General features: G+C 39.1%; 1 protein-coding gene across 2 annotated transcripts in view; it reads right to left on the reverse strand.

Moving 5' to 3' along the window:
- Positions 1–16,543, reverse strand: part of PLAC8 (placenta associated 8) — a 47,547-nt gene extending 31,004 nt beyond the window's left edge. Inside the window, exon 1 of one of the 2 annotated variants that reach the window (XM_025425960.3) lies at positions 16,442–16,543. In XM_025425960.3, the coding sequence (XP_025281745.1) occupies positions 16,442–16,476 (35 nt within the window). In that variant the 5' untranslated portion in view covers positions 16,477–16,543. The remainder of the gene's footprint in view (positions 1–16,441) is intronic. The other variant, XM_025425970.3, reaches the window with a different exon arrangement.
- Between the last annotated feature and the right edge of the window lie 1,757 nt (positions 16,544–18,300).

The following is an 18,300-nucleotide window of genomic DNA, read 5'->3' on the forward strand; positions in this document are numbered from 1 at the left end:
TGGTTGTAGATCTAGAAGCTTCACCAGATTCAGGTAAAAATTTTTTGGCTAGAACAATTCATAGTATTGCTGTATACTTCCATAACAAAGCACATAACGTTTAGTTATTTTTCTTTCTCTGATGTTGGTTGATGATCATTGCGTAGGTCCAGTCTTTCATTAAGGGGGCAAAACAATGGTATTTTAATTTTGTCATTCTGAGTCATTCTCTCCAGACTGCCTCAGAGACTTTCTACTATACGGATCACAAATAACTAGGGTCCAGCTGCTGCACTTTGAAATCCAATGCTGCCTTGGAACTGAGGCCACGCCTCCCATCAGCAGCTCCTCCAGGGACTGAGTGCAGTGGAGACATTAGGGAAGACATGGACTCCTTTGTAAGCTGACTTTGGCCAACCTTCCTTAGATTGCATAGCCCTTTTTAACGCTTTCCACCAGCTTTCTTTCCCTCTCTTTTACTCCCAATGCGATTTGCATCACAGTCCTACAGACATCCCAGCCTTTTCTTGCTCTCTCTCTATTTCCTTTCACATAAAAATTTTCTTGAAGAAAATCCCTTGCAATTTTTATCCAGTTTTGGTGTCTGCTTCTCAGGGAACAAGGACTGACACACATTCCTTCTTTATTTATTAGCTGGAATGCTTCTAAAATGAGAAAATTCTCCTCATCAACTATTTGTTTACCTTAAGGTATAATTCCTATACAAGGACAAATAAATTGTTCCCTTTATTTACTAGTTTTCAAAATGATAACCTGCTCCCTAGAATTTTTACAAGTATCCAATGAGTTAAAAAAAATGTGTCGTTATGAACCAATAAACATATTTGGTATGTTTCAATCCATTGTAGATATTATTCTTTTATTTAAAGATTTTAAAGTAATCTCTACACCTGATGTGGGGCTTGAACTCACAACCCCAAGATCAAGAATCATGTGCTTCACCAACTGAGCCCGACAGGTGCCTCTATTGCAGACGTCCTTCTTATTGATGCTAACATTGGGTTTTGGTAGATTCCTTGCTTTTTGTATGACACAATGTTCCCAGATTATTTTGCATATTTTCTGAGAGAGATATATCTTGGGCCTGAAATTGACCCTTTCTCCAAGGAGTCTTCACTTGTAAAAGTGTTTTGGGATGTAAACATCTGTGAGAAGAAAAGAGGAAGAAGAATTGGGCAGAGGAACCATCAGGCCACCATCAGATGAAATCTGTCTATCAGCTAACCACATTCTTCACAGCTGGGCACCCATTCCTTTCTTAAAGGGAACCTAGGTAGGACATTGCAATGCCAGCAAGAGCAAGTGACTCAGGCCTAGCCAGTCAAGAGCTCTAGGTCATTGGAAACAATGATTGGACAAAATATTGGGCATATAACCTAAATAGAGCCAATCCAAATCCTTTCTGAAGATTGCTATAAGGAGGCTGGAAAGAAAAAGCTTTGTCTTTTCTGTTGGAATTGTTCAACTGGAATGAGAGCCTGGCATTGCCAGTGGCCATCTTCCTTGGCTAACCGAAGGACATCTGACTGTAAGAGGGGAGAACGACTCCAGTGCGTAGGCTCAGGTGACAGAGGATGGGAGAGAGTGAGAGAAGCATTGAGATTCTACTCCTTGCTTCAGACCCTGACTTCTGATAGTACTCCCTTAGATTAATTCCAATCCAAGGCCCCAGTACACCACACCTCCCAGCTATGTGAGCCAACAAATGCCATTTTCCCCTTTTTAATTTGCTTAAAGAAGCTGAAGTTGAATTTAATTACTGTCACTTTGCAGCTAAAAAAACCTCTTGAGTAATAATTTACTTAAAACTATACTCTCTTAGCAGTGGAAAATTACTCTTTGAGAGAACAAAGAATGATTCTTGTTTGATTTGCATTCCTGAGGCAACAGCAAAACTATCACTGAGGGAATATTGTTTTTAGCATTCTACTTTCAAGGTTTTAGTGGTTACTGGCTACTAAGGTATATATGTATATATGTAGATACATGTTGCAGAGATAAGAGAAGATTTTTTTATTCCTCTAAATCCGTAGATATTTTTAGGTTTTGAAATACTTTTTTAAAATTTCAATTCCAGTAACAAAAAGATAATAGAATAAAATGAAATTTCAATTCCAGTAGACTTAACATACAGTATTATATTAGTTTCAGGTATAAAATATAGTGATTTAACAAGTCTATACATTACTAGGTGCTTATCAGGTTAAGTGTACTCCTTAATCCCCATCACTTATTTCACCCATGCCCCTACTCACCTCCCCTCTGGTAACCATCAGTTTGTTCTCTATATTTAAATGTCTGTTTTGGTTTTCTCTTTTTTCTTTGATCATTTATTTTGTTTGTTAAATTCCACATGTAAGTGAAGTCATATGGTATTTGTCTTTCTCTGACTGACTTATTTTGTTTAGTATTATATTCTCTGTATCTATACATGTTGTTACAAATGGTAAGATTTCATTCTTTTTATGGCTGAGTAATAGTCCATTATATATATATATATCACATCTTCTTTATCCATTCATCTATCAATGAACATTTGGGCTGCTTTAATCTGGTTATTGCAAATAATGCCTCAGTAAACATAGGGGTGCATATATCTTCAAATTAATGTTTTTGTATTCTTTGGGTAAATATCCCATAGTTAAATTACTGAATCATATGGTAGTTCTATTTCTATTTTTAATTTTTTTGAGAATTATCCATACTGTTTTTCACAGTGGCTGCACCAGTTTGCATTCCCACCAATAGTGTAAGGAGGTTCCTTTTTATCCATGTCCTTGCCAACACTTGTTGCTTCTTAGAGTTTTGATTTTAGCCATTCTAACAAATGTGAGGTGATATCTCATTGTGCTTTTGATTTGCATTTCCCTCATGATGAGTGCTATTGAGCATCATTTCATATGTCTGTTGGCCATCTGGATGTCTTCTTTGGAGAAATGCCTGTTCATGTCTTCTGCCCAATTTTTGATTGGATTATTTGGGGGTTTTTTTTGGTGTTGAGTTACATAAGTTCTTTATATATTTTGGATGCTAATCCTTTCTCGTCATTTGCAAATATCTTCTGCCATTGAGTATTGTTGATTGTTTTCTTTGTTGCACAGAAGTTTTTTTATTTTGATATAATCCCAATAGTTCATTTTTGCTTTTCTTTCCTTTGCCTCAGGAGACATATCTAGAAAAATGTTGCTATAGCTGATGTCAGATAAATTACTGTTTGTGCTCTCTTCAAGGATATTTATGGTTTTAGGTCTCACATTTTGGCCTTTAATCCATTTTGAGTTTATTTTTGTGTATGGTGTAAGAAAGTGGTTCAGTTTCATTCTTTTACATGTTGCTGTCCAGTTTTCCCAGCACCATTTGTTGAAGAGACTTTTTCCCATTGTGAACTCTTTCCTCCTTTGTCGTAGATTAATTGACCATATAATTGTGGGTTTATTTTTGGGTTTTCTATTTTATTCCATTGATTTATATATCTATTTTTATGCCAGTACCATAATTGTTTTTGATTATTACATCTTTGTAATATAACTTGAAGTCTGGAAATGTGATACCTCCAGTTTTGTTTTTATTTTTCAAGGTTGTTTTGGCTATTCAGAGTTTTTATGCTTGGATACAAATTTTAAGATTTTTTGTTATAGTTCTGTGGAAAATGCTGTTGCAACTTGATAGGGATTGCATTAAGTCTATAGACTGCTTTGAGTAGCATGGGCATTTTAACAATATTTGTTCTTCCAGTACCTGAGCATGGACTATCTTTCCATTTCTTTGTGTTGTCTTCAATTTCTTTCATCAATGTTTTATGGTTTTCAGAGTACAGGTTTTTCACCTCATTGGTTAAGTGTATTCCTAGGTACTTTATTATTTTTGGTGCAAGTGTAAATGGAATTGTTTTCTTAATTTCTCTTTCTGCTACTTCATTATTAGTATATAGAAATGCAACAAATTTTTCTATATGTATCCTGCAAACTTACTGAATTCATTTATCAATTTTAGTAGTATTTATGTGGGGTCTTCAGGGTTCTCTCTATGTAGTATCATGTTATCTGAAAATAGTGGAAGTTTGACTTCTTCCTTACCAATCTGAATGGCTTTTATTTCTTTTTTCTTGTCTGATTTCTGTGGCTACAACTTTCAGTGCTATGCTGAATGGAAGTGGTGAGAGTAAACATCCCTGTCTTGTTCCTGACTGTAGGGGAAAAACTCTCAGTTTTTCACCATTGAGTAAGATGTTAGTTGTGGGTTTTTCACAGATGGCCTTTATTATGTTGAGGTATGTTCCCTCTAAACCTACGTTGCTGAAGAATTTTATCATAAATGAATGAATGAATACTTTGTCAAATGCTTTTTCTGCATCTATTGAAATGATCGTATTTTCTCTTTTATCCTTTCTCTTATGGATATAATGGATCACATAGATTTATTTGTGAATATTGAACCACCCTTGCAACTCAGGAATAAATCCCGCTTGATCATGGTGAATGATTTTTTTCAATGTGTTGTTATATTCAGTTTGCTAATATTTTGTTGAGGATTTTTGCATCTCTGTTCATCAGGGGTATTGAGCTGAGTTCTCTCTCTCTCTCTTTCTCTCTGAAGTGTCTTTATTTGGTTTTGGTATCGAGTAATACTGACCGCACAGAATGAATTTGGAAGCTTTCCTTCCTTTTCTGTTTTTCAGAATAGTTTGAGAAGAGTGGGTATTAACTCCTCCTTAAATGTTTGGTAGAATTCACCTGTGAAGCCATATGGTCCTGAACTGTTGTTTGTTGGGAGTTTTTTGATTATTGATTCAATTACATTGCTGGTAATTTGGTCTATTCAAATTTCCTATTTCTTGTTCATTCAGTTTTGGGAGGTTTTATGTTTCTAGGAATTTATTCATTTCTTCTAGGCTGTCCAATTTTTTGGCATATAATTTTTCATAATATTTTTTGTTTGACTCTTCTCTCTCTCAGATGAATCTGGATAAAGCTTTATCAATTTTCTTGAACTTTTCAAAGAAGCAACTCATGGCTTTTGGCTTTTGGCTGGCTTCTTTGATCTGTTCTATTGTGTGTGTGTGTGTTTAAGTTTCTGTTTTGTTATTTCTGCTCTAATGCTTATTATTTCCTTCCTTCTTGCTGGTTTTGAGTTTTGTTTTTCTTCTTTTTCTAGCTCCTTCAGGTGTAAAGTTAGATTGTTTTTTTGAGATTTTTTTCTTGCTTTTTAAAATTTATTTATTTATTTATTCATGAGAGGCACAGAGAGAGAGAGAGAGAGGCAGAGGCATAGGCAGTGGGAGAAGCAGGATCCATGCAGGGAGCCTGATGCAGGACTTGATCCCAGGACCCCAGGATCACAACCTGAGCCACACACAGATGCTCAACCACTGAGCCACCCAGGTATCCTGATTTTTCTTGCTTCTTGAGGTAAGCCTGTATTACCATAAATTAAGTTTTGAAATATTTTTTGACTTCACAGAAGAGTTGCAAAAATAGGATAGAATTCTCATTTGCCCTTCACCTAGCTTTTCCTAAAATTAACATCTCATATAACTATAGTAAGATGATCAAAAACAGCATAATCTTATCTGGTCCCCTAATCTCTGCCACCCGTTACACCCCTCACACTCTTTTCTTACCAATCCCCTATAGATACCAATCTCTTTAGTTTCTGGTTTATCTTCCTTTAATTTTTTTTTGTATTCATGTAGAGAGGATCTGAGACCCAGCCCACAGCCCCAGCTGAATTCCCAGCTCACAGTCAGCACCAACTTATCATTTATCTTGAAAGTAGAGTCTCCCTCAGCTGATGTTGTGTGGAAGTAGATGTACTGCTTTCTCTGAGCTTTGCCCAAGTTGTGGATTTGTGAACAAAGTGAATAATTGCTAGTTTGTTGGAGTGGTTTGTTTCCAGAAATAGATACCTGGTGGAGCAGAGGGCAAACAATGTAATATAGATGGATCTTTAAAAATTTAAAAATTTTATTATGAAAGAGGGAAATTTGGCACTTGAACAAATTTAATTCTGTCTACTCCAGTTCCCCATAGATAATAGCCTTAAGAAATGACATGAAAATTGAAAAGGGAAAAAAAATTCACCCTATACCATTATGAATTAATTTCAAAAGAAACCAATATATTCTTCTACCATCTCTGACCTGTGATCTATATTTACATAAGGATTTTTACATTTTCAAAATAAAATTCACCTTTTTCTGCTCTGGATGTGATGTCAGAGTATGGTAGGTATGTGGCTGCTATCCTTCTATGCTCTTTTCTGTTGTACTGTTTTCCAGTGTATTTTAATTTCTTGTCTTCCTTCCTCCAATACGTGTCTTCATATTGTCCCTACAACTAGTATGCCCTTATGATGAGAAAAGGGATTTAATAAATGATTGTTAGGTGACAAATGAATAAATGATTAAACATGTATGGATGTTGTGTTTTTCAACAATTTATTTAATCCCTTGGTTTGGAAGTTACTGCTCCCACTACACACAAAAAACTATGTAATGCTTAATTTGGTATTTTATATAGATCAGGAGTAAATTCAAACAAAAAAGCTGTGAGTTGAGTTAGAAGGTAGATTAGTGGAGGAGGGGCAAGATGGCGGAAGAGTAGGGTCCCCAAGTCACCTGTCCCCACCAAATTACTTAGATAACCTTCAAATCATCCTGAAAATCTACGAATTCGGCCTGAGATTTAAAGAGAGACCAGCTGGAACGCTACAGTGAGAAGAGGTCACGCTTCTATCCAGGTAGGAAGACGGGGAAAAAGAAATAAAGACACAAAAGGCCTCCAAGGGGGAGGGGCCCCGCGAGGAGCCGGGCTGAGGCCGGGGCGAGGGTCCCCAGGACAGGAGAGCCCCGTCCCGGAGACGCAGGAGCTGCAACAACCTTCCCGGGGGGAAAGGGGCTCGAGGGGAGGTGGAGCAGGACCCAGGAGGGCGGGGATGCCCTCGGGCTCCCGGGGGACACTAACAGACACCTGCGCCCCGGGAGATGCGTGGAGCTCCCTAAGGGCTGCAGCGCGCACGGCGGGACCCGGAGCAGCTCGGGGCGCTCGGGGGCGGCTCCGCGGAGCGGGCTGCAGGGCGGGAGCAGCTCGGGGGGGCTCGGGGGCGGCTCCGCGGAGGGGGCTGCAGGGCGGGAGCAGCTCGGAAGCCTCGGGCGGCGGCTCCCCGGAGGGGGCTGCGGCCCGGGAGCACGAATCCAACAGCGCAGACCGGGAGCACTGGGCGCCGGGACACTGCCCAGGATCCGGCCTCCCCCCGGGACAGGCAGAGGCCGGGAGGGCCCAGGACCGCAAGGACTCTCCTGCCCCGAGCTGAGCAGATCAGCGGCCCCGCCTGGAGCCTCCAGGCCCTGCAGACGGAGAGCTCCGGAGCTACTGCGGGGGCTGACTCCAGGGCTGCAGAGCTGCCGCCGCCACTGCGGTTGTTCCTCCTGGGGCCTCACGGGGTGAACAACCCCCACTGAGCCCTGCACCTGGCAGGGGGCAGAGCAGCTCCCCCAAGTGCTAACACCTGAAAATCAGCACAACAGGCCCCTCCCCCAGAAGACCAGCTAGACGGACCAGTTCCAGGGGAAGCCAAGGGACTTAAAGTACACAGAATCAGGAGATACTCCCCTGTGGTTTGTTTTTTTGTTTGTTTGTTTTTTTGTTTTTTGTTTTTTGCTTTTTGATTTCTGTTTGCTTCCCCACCCTTTATTTCCTCTCTTTCTTTTTCTTTCTCTTTTTCTTCTTTTTTTTTCTTTTTTCTTCCTTTTTTCTTTTTCTCTTTTCTTTCCTTCTTTCTCTCCTCTCTTTTTCTCCTTTTCCCAATACAACTTGTTTTTTGGCCACTCTGCACTGAGCAAAATGACTAGAAGGAAAACCTCACCTCAAAAGAAAGAATCAGAAACAGTCCTCTCTCCCACAGAGTTACAAAATCTGGATTACAATTCAATGTCAGAAAGCCAATTCAGAAACACTATTATACAGCTACTGGTGGCTCTAGAAAAGAGCATAAAGGACTCAAGAGACTTCATGACTGCAGAATTTAGATCCAATCAGGCAGAAATTAAAAATCAACTGAATGAGATGCAATCCAAAATAGAAGTCCTAACGACAAGGGTTAACAAGGTGGAAGAACGAGTGAGTGACATAGAAGACAAGTTGATGGCAAAGAGGGAAACTGAGGAATAAAGAGACAAACAATTAAAAGACCATGAAGATAGATTAAGGGAAATAAACAACAGCCTGAGGAAGAAAAACCTACATTTAATTGGGGTTCCCGAGGGCACTGAAAGGGCCAGAGGGCCAGAATATGTATTTGAACAAATCATAGTTGAAAACTTTCCTAATCTGGAAAGGGAAACAAGCATTCAGATCCAGGAAATAGAGAGATCCCCCCGTAAAATCAATAAAAACCGTTCAACATCTCGACATTTAATAGTTAAGCTTGCAAATTCCAAAGATAAAGAGAAGATCCTTAAAGCAGCAAGAGACAAGAAATCCCTGACTTTTATGGGGAGGAGTATTAGGGTAACAGCAGACCTCTCCACAGAGACCTGGCAGGCCAGAAAGGGCTGGCAGGATATATTCAGGGTCCTAAATGAGAAGAACATGCAACCAAGAATACTTTATCCAGCAAGGCTCTCATTCAGAATGGAAGGAGAGATAAAGAGCTTCCAAGATAGGCAGAAACTGAAAGACTATGTGACCTCCAAGCCAGCTCTGCAAGAAATTTTAAGGGGGACTTTTAAAATTCCCCTTTAAGAAGAAGTTCAGTGGAACAATCCACAAAAACAAGGACTGAATAGATATCATGATGACACTAAACTCATATCTTTCAGTAGTAACTCTGAACGTGAATGGGCTTAATGACCCCATCAGAAGGCGCAGGGTTTCAGACTGGATAAAAAAGCAGGACCCATCTATTTGCTGTCTACAAGAGACTCATTTTAGACAGAAGGACACCTACAGCCTGAAAATAAAAGGTTGGAGAACCATTTACCATTCGAATGGTCCTCAAAAGAAAGCAGGGGTAGCCATCCTTATATCAGATAAACTAAAATTTACCCCAAAGACTGTAGTGAGAGATGAAGAGGGACACTATCTCATACTTAAAGGATCTATCCAACAAGAGGACAATCCTCAATATATATGCCCCGAATGAGGAGCTGCCAGATATATCAATTAATAACCAAAGTGAAGAAATACTTAGATAATAATACATTTATACTTTGTGACTTCAATCTAGCTCTTTCTATACTCGATAGGTCTTCTAAGCACAACATCTCCAAAGAAACGAGAGCTTTAAATGATACACTGGACCAGATGGATTTCACAGATATCTACAGAACTTTACATCCAAACTCAACTGAATACACATTCTTCTCAAGTGCACATGGAACTTTCTCCAGAATAGACCACATACTGGGTCACAAATCGGGTCTGAACCGATACCAAAAGATTGGGATCGTCCCCTGCATATTCTCAGACCATAATGCCTTGAAATTAGAACTAAATCACAACAAGAAGTTTGGAAGGACCTCAAACACGTGGAGGCTAAGGACCATCCTGCTAAAAGATGAAAGGGTCAACTAGGAAATTAAGGAAGAATTAAAAAGGTTCATGGAAAGTAATGAGAATGAAGATACAACCGTTCAAAATCTTTGGGATGCAGCAAAAGCAGTCCTAAGGGGGAAATACATCGCAATACAAGCATCCATTCAAAAACTGGAAAGAACTCAAATACAAAAGCTAACCTTACACCTAAAGGAGCTAGAGAAAAAACAGCAAATAGATCCTACACCCATCAGAAGAAGAGAGTTAATAAAGATTCGAGCAGAACTCAACGAAATCGAGACCAGAAGAACTGTGGAACAGATCAACAGAACCAGGAGTTGGTTCTTTGAAAGAATTAGTAAGATAGATAAACCATTAGCCAGCCTTATTAAAAAGAAGAGAGAGAAGACTCAAATTAATAAAATCATGAGTGAGAAAGGAGAGATCACGACCAACACCAAGGAAATACAAACGATTTTAAAAACATATTATGAACAGCTATACACCAATAAATTAGGCAATCTAGAAGAAATGGACGCAATCCTGGAAAGCCACAAACTACCAAAACTGGAACAGGAAGAAATAGAAAACCTGAACAGGCCAATAACCAGGGAGGAAATTGAAGCAGTCATCAAAAACCTCCCAAGACACAAAAGTCCAGGGCCAGATGGCTTCCCAGGGGAATTCTATCAAATGTTTAAAGAAGAAATCATACCTATTCTACTAAAGCTGTTTGGAAAGATAGAAAGAGATGGAGTACTTCCAAATTCGTTCTATGAGGCCAACATCACCTTAATTCCAAAACCAGACAAAGACCACAACAAAAAGGAGAATTACAGACCAATATCCCTGATGAACATGGATGCAAAAATTCTCAACAAGATACTAGCTAATAGGATGCAACAGTACATTAAGAAGATTATTCACCATGACCAAGTAGGATTTATCCCCGGGACACAAGGCTGGTTCAACACTCGTAAAACAATCAATGTGATTCATCATATCAGCAAGAGAAAAACCAAGAACCATATGATCCTCTCGTAGATGCAGAGAAAGCATTTGACAAAATACAGCATCCATTCCTGATCAAAACTCTTCAGAGTGTAGGGATAGAGGGAACATTCCTCAACATCTTAAAAGCCATCTACGAAAAGCCCACAGCAAATATCATTCTCAATGGGGAAGCACTGGGAGCCTTTCCCCTAAGATCAGGAACAAGACAGGGATGTCCACTCTCACCACTGCTGTTCAACATAGTACTGGAAGTCCTAGCCTCAGCAATCAGACAACAAAAAGACATTAAAGGCATTCAAATTGGCAAAGAAGAAGTCAAACTCTCCCTCTTCGCCAATGGTGTGATACTCTACATAGAAAATCCAAAAGCCTCCACCCCAAGATTGCTAGAACTCATACAGCAATTTGGTAGCATGGCAGGATACAAAATCAATGCCCAGAAATCAGTGGCATTTCTATACGCTAACAATGAGACTGAAGAAAGAGAAATTAAGGAGTCCATCCCATTGACAATTGCACCCAAAAGCATAAGATACCTAGGAATAAACCTAACCAAAGAGGTAAAGGATCTATACCCTAAAAACTATAGAACACTTCTGAAAGAAATTGAGGAAGACACAAAGAGATGGAAAAATATTCCATGCTCATGGATTGGCAGAATTAATATTGTGAAAATGTCAATGTTACCCAGGGCAATATACACGTTTAATGCAATCCCTATCAAAATACCATGGACTTTCTTCAGAGAGTTGGAACAAATTATTTTAAGGTTTGTGTGGAATCAGAAAAGACCCCGAATAGCCAGGGGAATTTTAAAAAAGAAAACCATATCTGGGGGCATCACAATGCCAGATTTCAGGTTGGACTACAAAGCTGTGGTCATCGAGACAGTGTGGTACTGGCACAAAAACAGACACATAGATCAATGGAACAGAATAGAGAATCCAGAAGTGGACCCTCAACTTTATGGTCAACTAATATTTGATAAAGGAGGAAAGACTATCCATTGGAAGAAAGACAGTCTCTTCAATAAATGGTGCTGGGAAAATTGGACATCCACATGCAGAAGAATGAAACTAGACCACTCTCTTTCACCAGACACAAAGATAAACTCAAAATGGATGAAAGATCTAAATGTGAGACAGGATTCCATCAAAATCCTAGAGGAGAACACAGGCAACACCCTTTTTGAACGCAGCCACAGTAACTTCTTGCAAGATACATCCACGAAGGCAAAAGAAACAAAAGCAAAAATGAACTATTGGGACTTCATCAAGATAAGAAGCTTTTGCACAGCAAAGGATACAGTCAACAAAACTCAAAGACAACCTACAGAATGGGAGAAGATATTTGCAAATGACATATCAGATAAAGGGCTAGTTTCCAAGATCTATAAAGAACTTATTAAACTCAACACCCAAGAAACAAACAATCCAATCATGAAATGGGCAAAAAACATGAAGAGAAATCTCACAGAGGAAGACATAGACATGGCCAACACGCACATGAGAAAATGCTCTGCATCACTTGCCATCAGGGAAATACAAATCAAAACCACAATGAGATACCACCTCACCCCAGTGAGAATGGGGAAAATTAACAAGGCAGGAAACCACAAATGTTGGAGAGGATGCGGAGAAAAGGGAACCCTCCTGCACTGTTGGTGGGAATGTGAACTGGTGCAGCCACTCTGGAAAACTGTTGGAGGTTCCTCAAAGAGTTAAAAATAGACCTGCCCTATGACCCAGCAATTGCACTGTTGGGGATTTACCCCAAAGATACAGATGCAATGAAACGCCGGGACACCTGCACCCCGATGTTTCTAGCAGCAATGTCCACAGTAGCCAAACTGTGGAAGGAGCCTCGGTGTCCATCGAAAGATGAATGGATAAAGAAGACGTGGTTTATGTATACAATGGAATATTCCTCAGCCATTAGAAACGACAAATACCCACCATTTGCTTCGACATGGATGGAACTGGAGGGTATTATGCTGAGTGAAGTAAGTCAATCAGAGAAGGACAGTGTATGTTCTCATTCATTTGGGGAATATAAATAATAGTGAAAGGGAATATAAGGGAAGGGAGAAGAAATGTGTGGGAAATATCAGAAAGGGAGACAGAACATAAAGACTCCTAACTCTGGGAAACGAACTAGGGGTGGTGGAAGGGGAGGAGGGCGGGGGGTGGGGGTGAATGGGTGACGGGCACTGAGGGGGGCACTTGACGGGATGAGCACTGGGTGTTATTCTGTATGTTGGTAAATTGGACACCAATAAAAAATAAATTTATTTAAAAAAAGAAGGTAGATTAGTGATTGGCAGAGGCTAGGGAGAAGGAAGATGGGAAATGGCTGCTAATGAGTACATATTTCCTTTTTATTTTATTTTATTTATTTTATTTTATTTTATTTTATTTATTTATTCATGAGAGACAGAGAGCGAGAGACAGAGAGACAGAGAGACAAAGAGAGAGAGAGAGACAGAGACAGAGAGACAGAGAAAGGCAGAGACACAGGCAGAGGTAGAAGCAGGCTCCATGCAGGGAGCCTGACGCAGGTCTCAATCCCCTGTCCCCAGGATCACACCCCGGTCCCAAGGCGGCGCTAAACCACTGAGCCACCCAGGCTGCCCTGAGTACAGATTTTCTAAAAAAGAAAACATTCTGGAATTAGATAGTGGCGATGGTTTGCATAACTTTGTGACTATGCCAAAAACCACTGAACGGTACTTTAAAGGGGGGAATTTTATGGTATGTGAATTTTATGTCAAAATTTTAAAAGCTATGAATTGGAAATTCTTTTCTTTCCATATTTAAGTTTATTTATATTTATTTTTTTTAAAGTAATCTCTATACAAAACGTGGGGCTCAAACTCACACACACAAGATCAAAAGTCACATACTCTATCAACTGAGCCAATCAAGCACCCCTCATCTTTTCTTTTCCTATATTAGAAGAAAGTTACAGATGGAGTTAAACTCTTTGTTCAATACATTTTTCTAATCAGCATCTGGAATAACTAGAGCTATCATTCATATCAAACAGAGGGCCAGTTGCTTTTGAAATTATTATTTTTGTGAAATCATTAATGTTCTTCTAACCAGAAAGTTGGCCATTACATAAATATTTTCATAGAAAAACTAAACACTTCCAGATGTGAATGAGGACAAAACATGTATATTCCTCAATAGGCTCTTATCATGTAATGTGTAAATGAATCTTAATTTCATTTGCTTATATTCTGGGCCCATTGCTATAAATATTGTTAGAAATCATGGCATTTCTCCAGATGAAGTAGTATCCTTAAAGAATTGATGGCAAAGAACATTTTGGCTTATTGTTCGTTGTTTTTTAGTTAAAGCATGCAAACTAAATACAGATCATAAAGCTTACTGGGAATAGAAGACTGAAGAGTCCACCCTCTAAACACCGAGAAACCAGCTTTAACAATAAGCATGGTGCAAAGAAGTAGTCCAGTTCACATAGTTATTTCCCCAGCCAAACATTCTCTCAGTGGGAAGGAATATGAAGAGAACAAAGATCGAATGAATTACAAATTGCTTGGTAAGAGAAGATCAATATTATAAAACTAGTTTCTGTGGAAATCTATTTCTGTAGTGAGAGCCTCTTTCACTTCTAGCTCATGCCAACAACTGAAGTCTGGTGGTTTAAAACATGAAAAAAATTATGTCTGGTGGGAATACAGTCCCAGAAGTTTATAATCGGGAATACGATTTTTTCGGTATCATATTCCATACCTGCTATGGAAGAGGTTGTGAGACTTCTTTCCCTGGGTAAAATATATCTTTATTGTAGGACTCCTCCCTGTAGATGAAAATCCTGTTCTGTATCTTGATGAAAGACTCTCCATTTCTTAGGGAGCATAGGCTCCATACTCAATAGCTATAGACTCGTAGGATGCCCAGGCTACTTCTTGAAATTTGATAACTCTTATTGGGAGGGACCATATATAGGCTATAAGGTAACAGAACCAACTTACGTGCCTCTTTTCCCCAAATGAAATAAAACAAAACAAAAAAGAAACAAGAGCCTGAGGGCAGGGATATAAATAATCCTTAGAAATAACCAGAACCAAGGAATTGAACAGGGTTGAGGTCTCTATTTGTAATTTTCTTTCTTTTTTTTTTTTTTTTCAGACTGACCTTTTCTGAAATAGCGAGTGGTCATATGGCGTTGTGTTAATCATATAAAAGATGGCATTCCTTGGGATGCTTGGGTGGCTCTGTCAGTTAAGCATCTGAAGCTAGGTTTCAGCTCAGGTTATGATCTCAGGGTCATGAGATCGGGCCCCGAGTTGGGCTCCACACTCAGTATGGCATCTGTTTGGGATTTTCTCTCCTTTTCCCTCTGCCCCTCCTGCTTGTACTCTTTCTCTTTAAACATAAATAAATCTTAAAAAAAAAAAAGAAAGAAAAAGATAGGCTTTTCTCTACACACTGGAGCAGAAACTGCAGATTCAACCTGTGATGACTCAGGCTTGCCTGGCACTTGGGCGAAGTATAAGGAAGAAGGCACAGGTGCCCCAATGGGGGTCCTTTGGTCTCTGTGTAATGGCTTAATAGGAACCTGGGATCTTAGCTGTGTCTTTTTGGTTTCATGGGCATCACACCACTGTCAGAGATTCTAAGATGATTGGACTCAACTCTGTTATTGAGCCCACAGACCCACAAGAGATCTTAAATTTCCTCCCCAATATCAAGAAGGCCTCCTGATCCCTCTTACCTTCCTCCCCATCCCAATGGGAAAGAAAACTAAGGTGTATATGAGAAATTGTGGCTATGGTGGAAGCTTCTGGAGACATTAGAAAACTAACGATCGTACAAATTGGGGAGAGGGAGAAGAATATATGATTAAAACAGTGAGAGACCAAGGCTTGAGGACTCCCTAGGAAGGTGAGTCATTTGTACCCCTTCAATCTTAAACATTTTTGTTCAACATGCCAACCTCCTCCCTGTATCATAGAGAAATTTAATCTTTTCTTAAAATTGAAGTACAGTAGACATGCAATATTATATTAGTTTCAGGTGTATAACAGTGATCTGACAATTCTATATATCACCCAATGCTCGCCACAGTAAGTGTAGTTACCTTCTGTTATCGTACAAAGTAATTACAGTATTATTGATTATATTCCCTATGCTGTGCTTTTCATTCCCTTACTCCCTTATTTTATAGGAGTCATTTAATCTTTGGGAAGTTGAAACCAATTTAAGATGCCAATGATGGCAAATTATAGTAACCACTTACCTTCACAATTATAAAATTGTCTTAATAGAAAATGTAAATGTGTATTGTTTTTTACAAGTTTCCATTTTTCTTCAAAATAGTACAAGGAAATAACTAAAAGTTTTCAAGTAATATAGGTTTTATAATGAACAGCAGGAGCTTCATGGTACGTCCTTTCTATTGTTGAAATCCTGCTCCAGAGAGGGAAGTAATTTTAACTTGATTATTTCTGCTTCTGTTTTTAGGTTTCCTGGGGTTTATCTCTGTATCTCTGAATAATATATTATACTGTTGTGTCCTGATGAACAATTTTAGGCATTATCTAAGACTTGCCTTAGGAGGATTATGCATTTACAGCTTTCCTCTTCCTCCTCTTTTTCAATATAGCACCAGGTCTATTTTTAGTTCCCACTTTAATTCCTTTATAACTTTATTTTTTTAAAAGATTTTATTTATTTATTCATGAGAGACACACAAAGAGAGGCAGAGACACAGGCAGAGGTAGAAGCAGTCTCCCCACAAGGAACCTGATTCAGAACTTGATCCCAGGACCCTGGGATCATGCCCTAAGCCAAAGGCAGATGCTCAACCACTGAGCCACTCAGGTGTCCCAGTACTATCTACTTTAGACAGACCCCTTGACTTACCATTTATAAGATGAGAAGAGCAGTGTCAGTAGCATGTCCTTCTACTACCCTCCCCATTTCTACCTCCCAACTTCTGTAAATCTCTACTTTTACTTGCATGTTTTCACAACCGGTAAAACTTACATCCTGTTCTATACCCATAATTAGGCAATTTGTGCTTTGCTTAATGGTTGAACCTCAGTACTTGACAAGGCAATATTAACATTATTATGATTATGTGAATATTGTTAAGGGCATAGCCAAGCTTCAGTTTTCTTTATCCATTCACTAAACCCTTACTAATTGCTAGGTGCTTTTCTAATTGCTCTACAATTGCTAACTAACTCAGTCCTATAATAGCCCTATGGTGAAGCACTATTTTTAACCTTATTTTTTAGTGATGAAACTGCCAGGCAGAGAGGTTAAGGAAGTTGCCAAAGATCACAGAATTAGTTAGCTGGTGAGTCAGGAATTGTTTTTCTCTGAAGCTTCTATTCATTTTTTTTTTTACAACAGTTTTTCCCCCTTGTGATGAGAACTTTTAAGACTTACCTTCTAGGGGTGCCTGGGTGGCTCAGTTGGTTAAGCATCTGCTTTCAGCTCAGGTCATGATACTGGGATCCTGGGATCCTGGGATCGAGTCCTGTATCGGGCTCCCTGCTTAGCGGAGATTCTGCTTCTCCTTCTCCCGCTGCCACTCTCTTGCTCATGCTCTTTCTCTCTGTCTCTCACTCTCAAATAAATAAAATCTTAAAAAAAAGAGATTTACTTTCTATTCAACATCCAATCCTAGATACAATATTATATATAGACTATTGTTCCCATGCTGTATATTGTATCACCATGACCTATTTATTTTATAACTGGAAGTTTGTACCTCTTGACCCCCCTCATACATTTTATTCACCCCCTGACTCCTCACACCTCTGGCAACCACCAATCTCTGTATCTATGAATTTTGTTTTCTTTGTTGGTTTGTTTTGTTTTTGAATTCCAGATATAAGTGAAATCACATTGTATTTCTGTCTCTAATTTGCTTCACTTCACAGAATGTCCTCAAGGTCCATCCATGTTGCAAACAGTAAGATTTCATTTTTTTTTTATAGCGGAATAGCATTCCATTGTACATGGATACCACATCATCTTCTTCTTTTTTCTTTTTTTTTTTTAAGAGTTTTATTTTTAAGTAATCTCTACACCCAACATGGGACTTAAACTTAACAACCCTGAGATCAAGAGTTGCCTGCTCCATAGACTGAGCCAGCAACCAGGTGCCCCTAGACCACATCTGCTTTATCCATTCAGTCACCGATGGAAACTTCCATTGTTTTCATGACCTTGCTATTGTAAATAATGCCGCAATAAACATACAGGTGCATATATATTTCCAAACCGATGTTTTTATTTTATTTGGATAAATACCCAGAGGTGAAATTGCTGGGTCATGTGATGGATTTTGTAAAATAAATTTGCATACTGTGTTTTATCTTTTTTTTTTTTTTGACAGGAAAACATAATACTGCATCAATTTACATTCCTACCAATGGTGCCAGAGTTTCCTTTTCTCTATACCCTCACCAACATTTTTTTTTTTGTCCTTTTGGTAGGAGCCATTCTTCCAGATCTGAGGTGACATCTCACTATAATTTTGATTTGCACTTCCCTGGCGATTAGTGATGCTGAGCATCTTTGGATGCACCTGTTCGCCATCTGTATGTCTTCTTTGGAAAAACGTCTATTCAGTTCCTCTGCCCATATATTTTTTAAAGAATTTATTTATTTATTCATGAGAGACACAGAGAGAAGCAGAGATACAGGCATAGAGAGAAGCAGGCTCCACGCAGGAGCCTGATGTGGAACTCAATCCCAGACCCCCAGGA

Source organism: Canis lupus, chromosome 32, assembly GCF_003254725.2.
Source record: "Canis lupus dingo isolate Sandy chromosome 32, ASM325472v2, whole genome shotgun sequence".
In the NCBI taxonomy this organism is placed as follows: domain Eukaryota; kingdom Metazoa; phylum Chordata; class Mammalia; order Carnivora; family Canidae; genus Canis; species Canis lupus.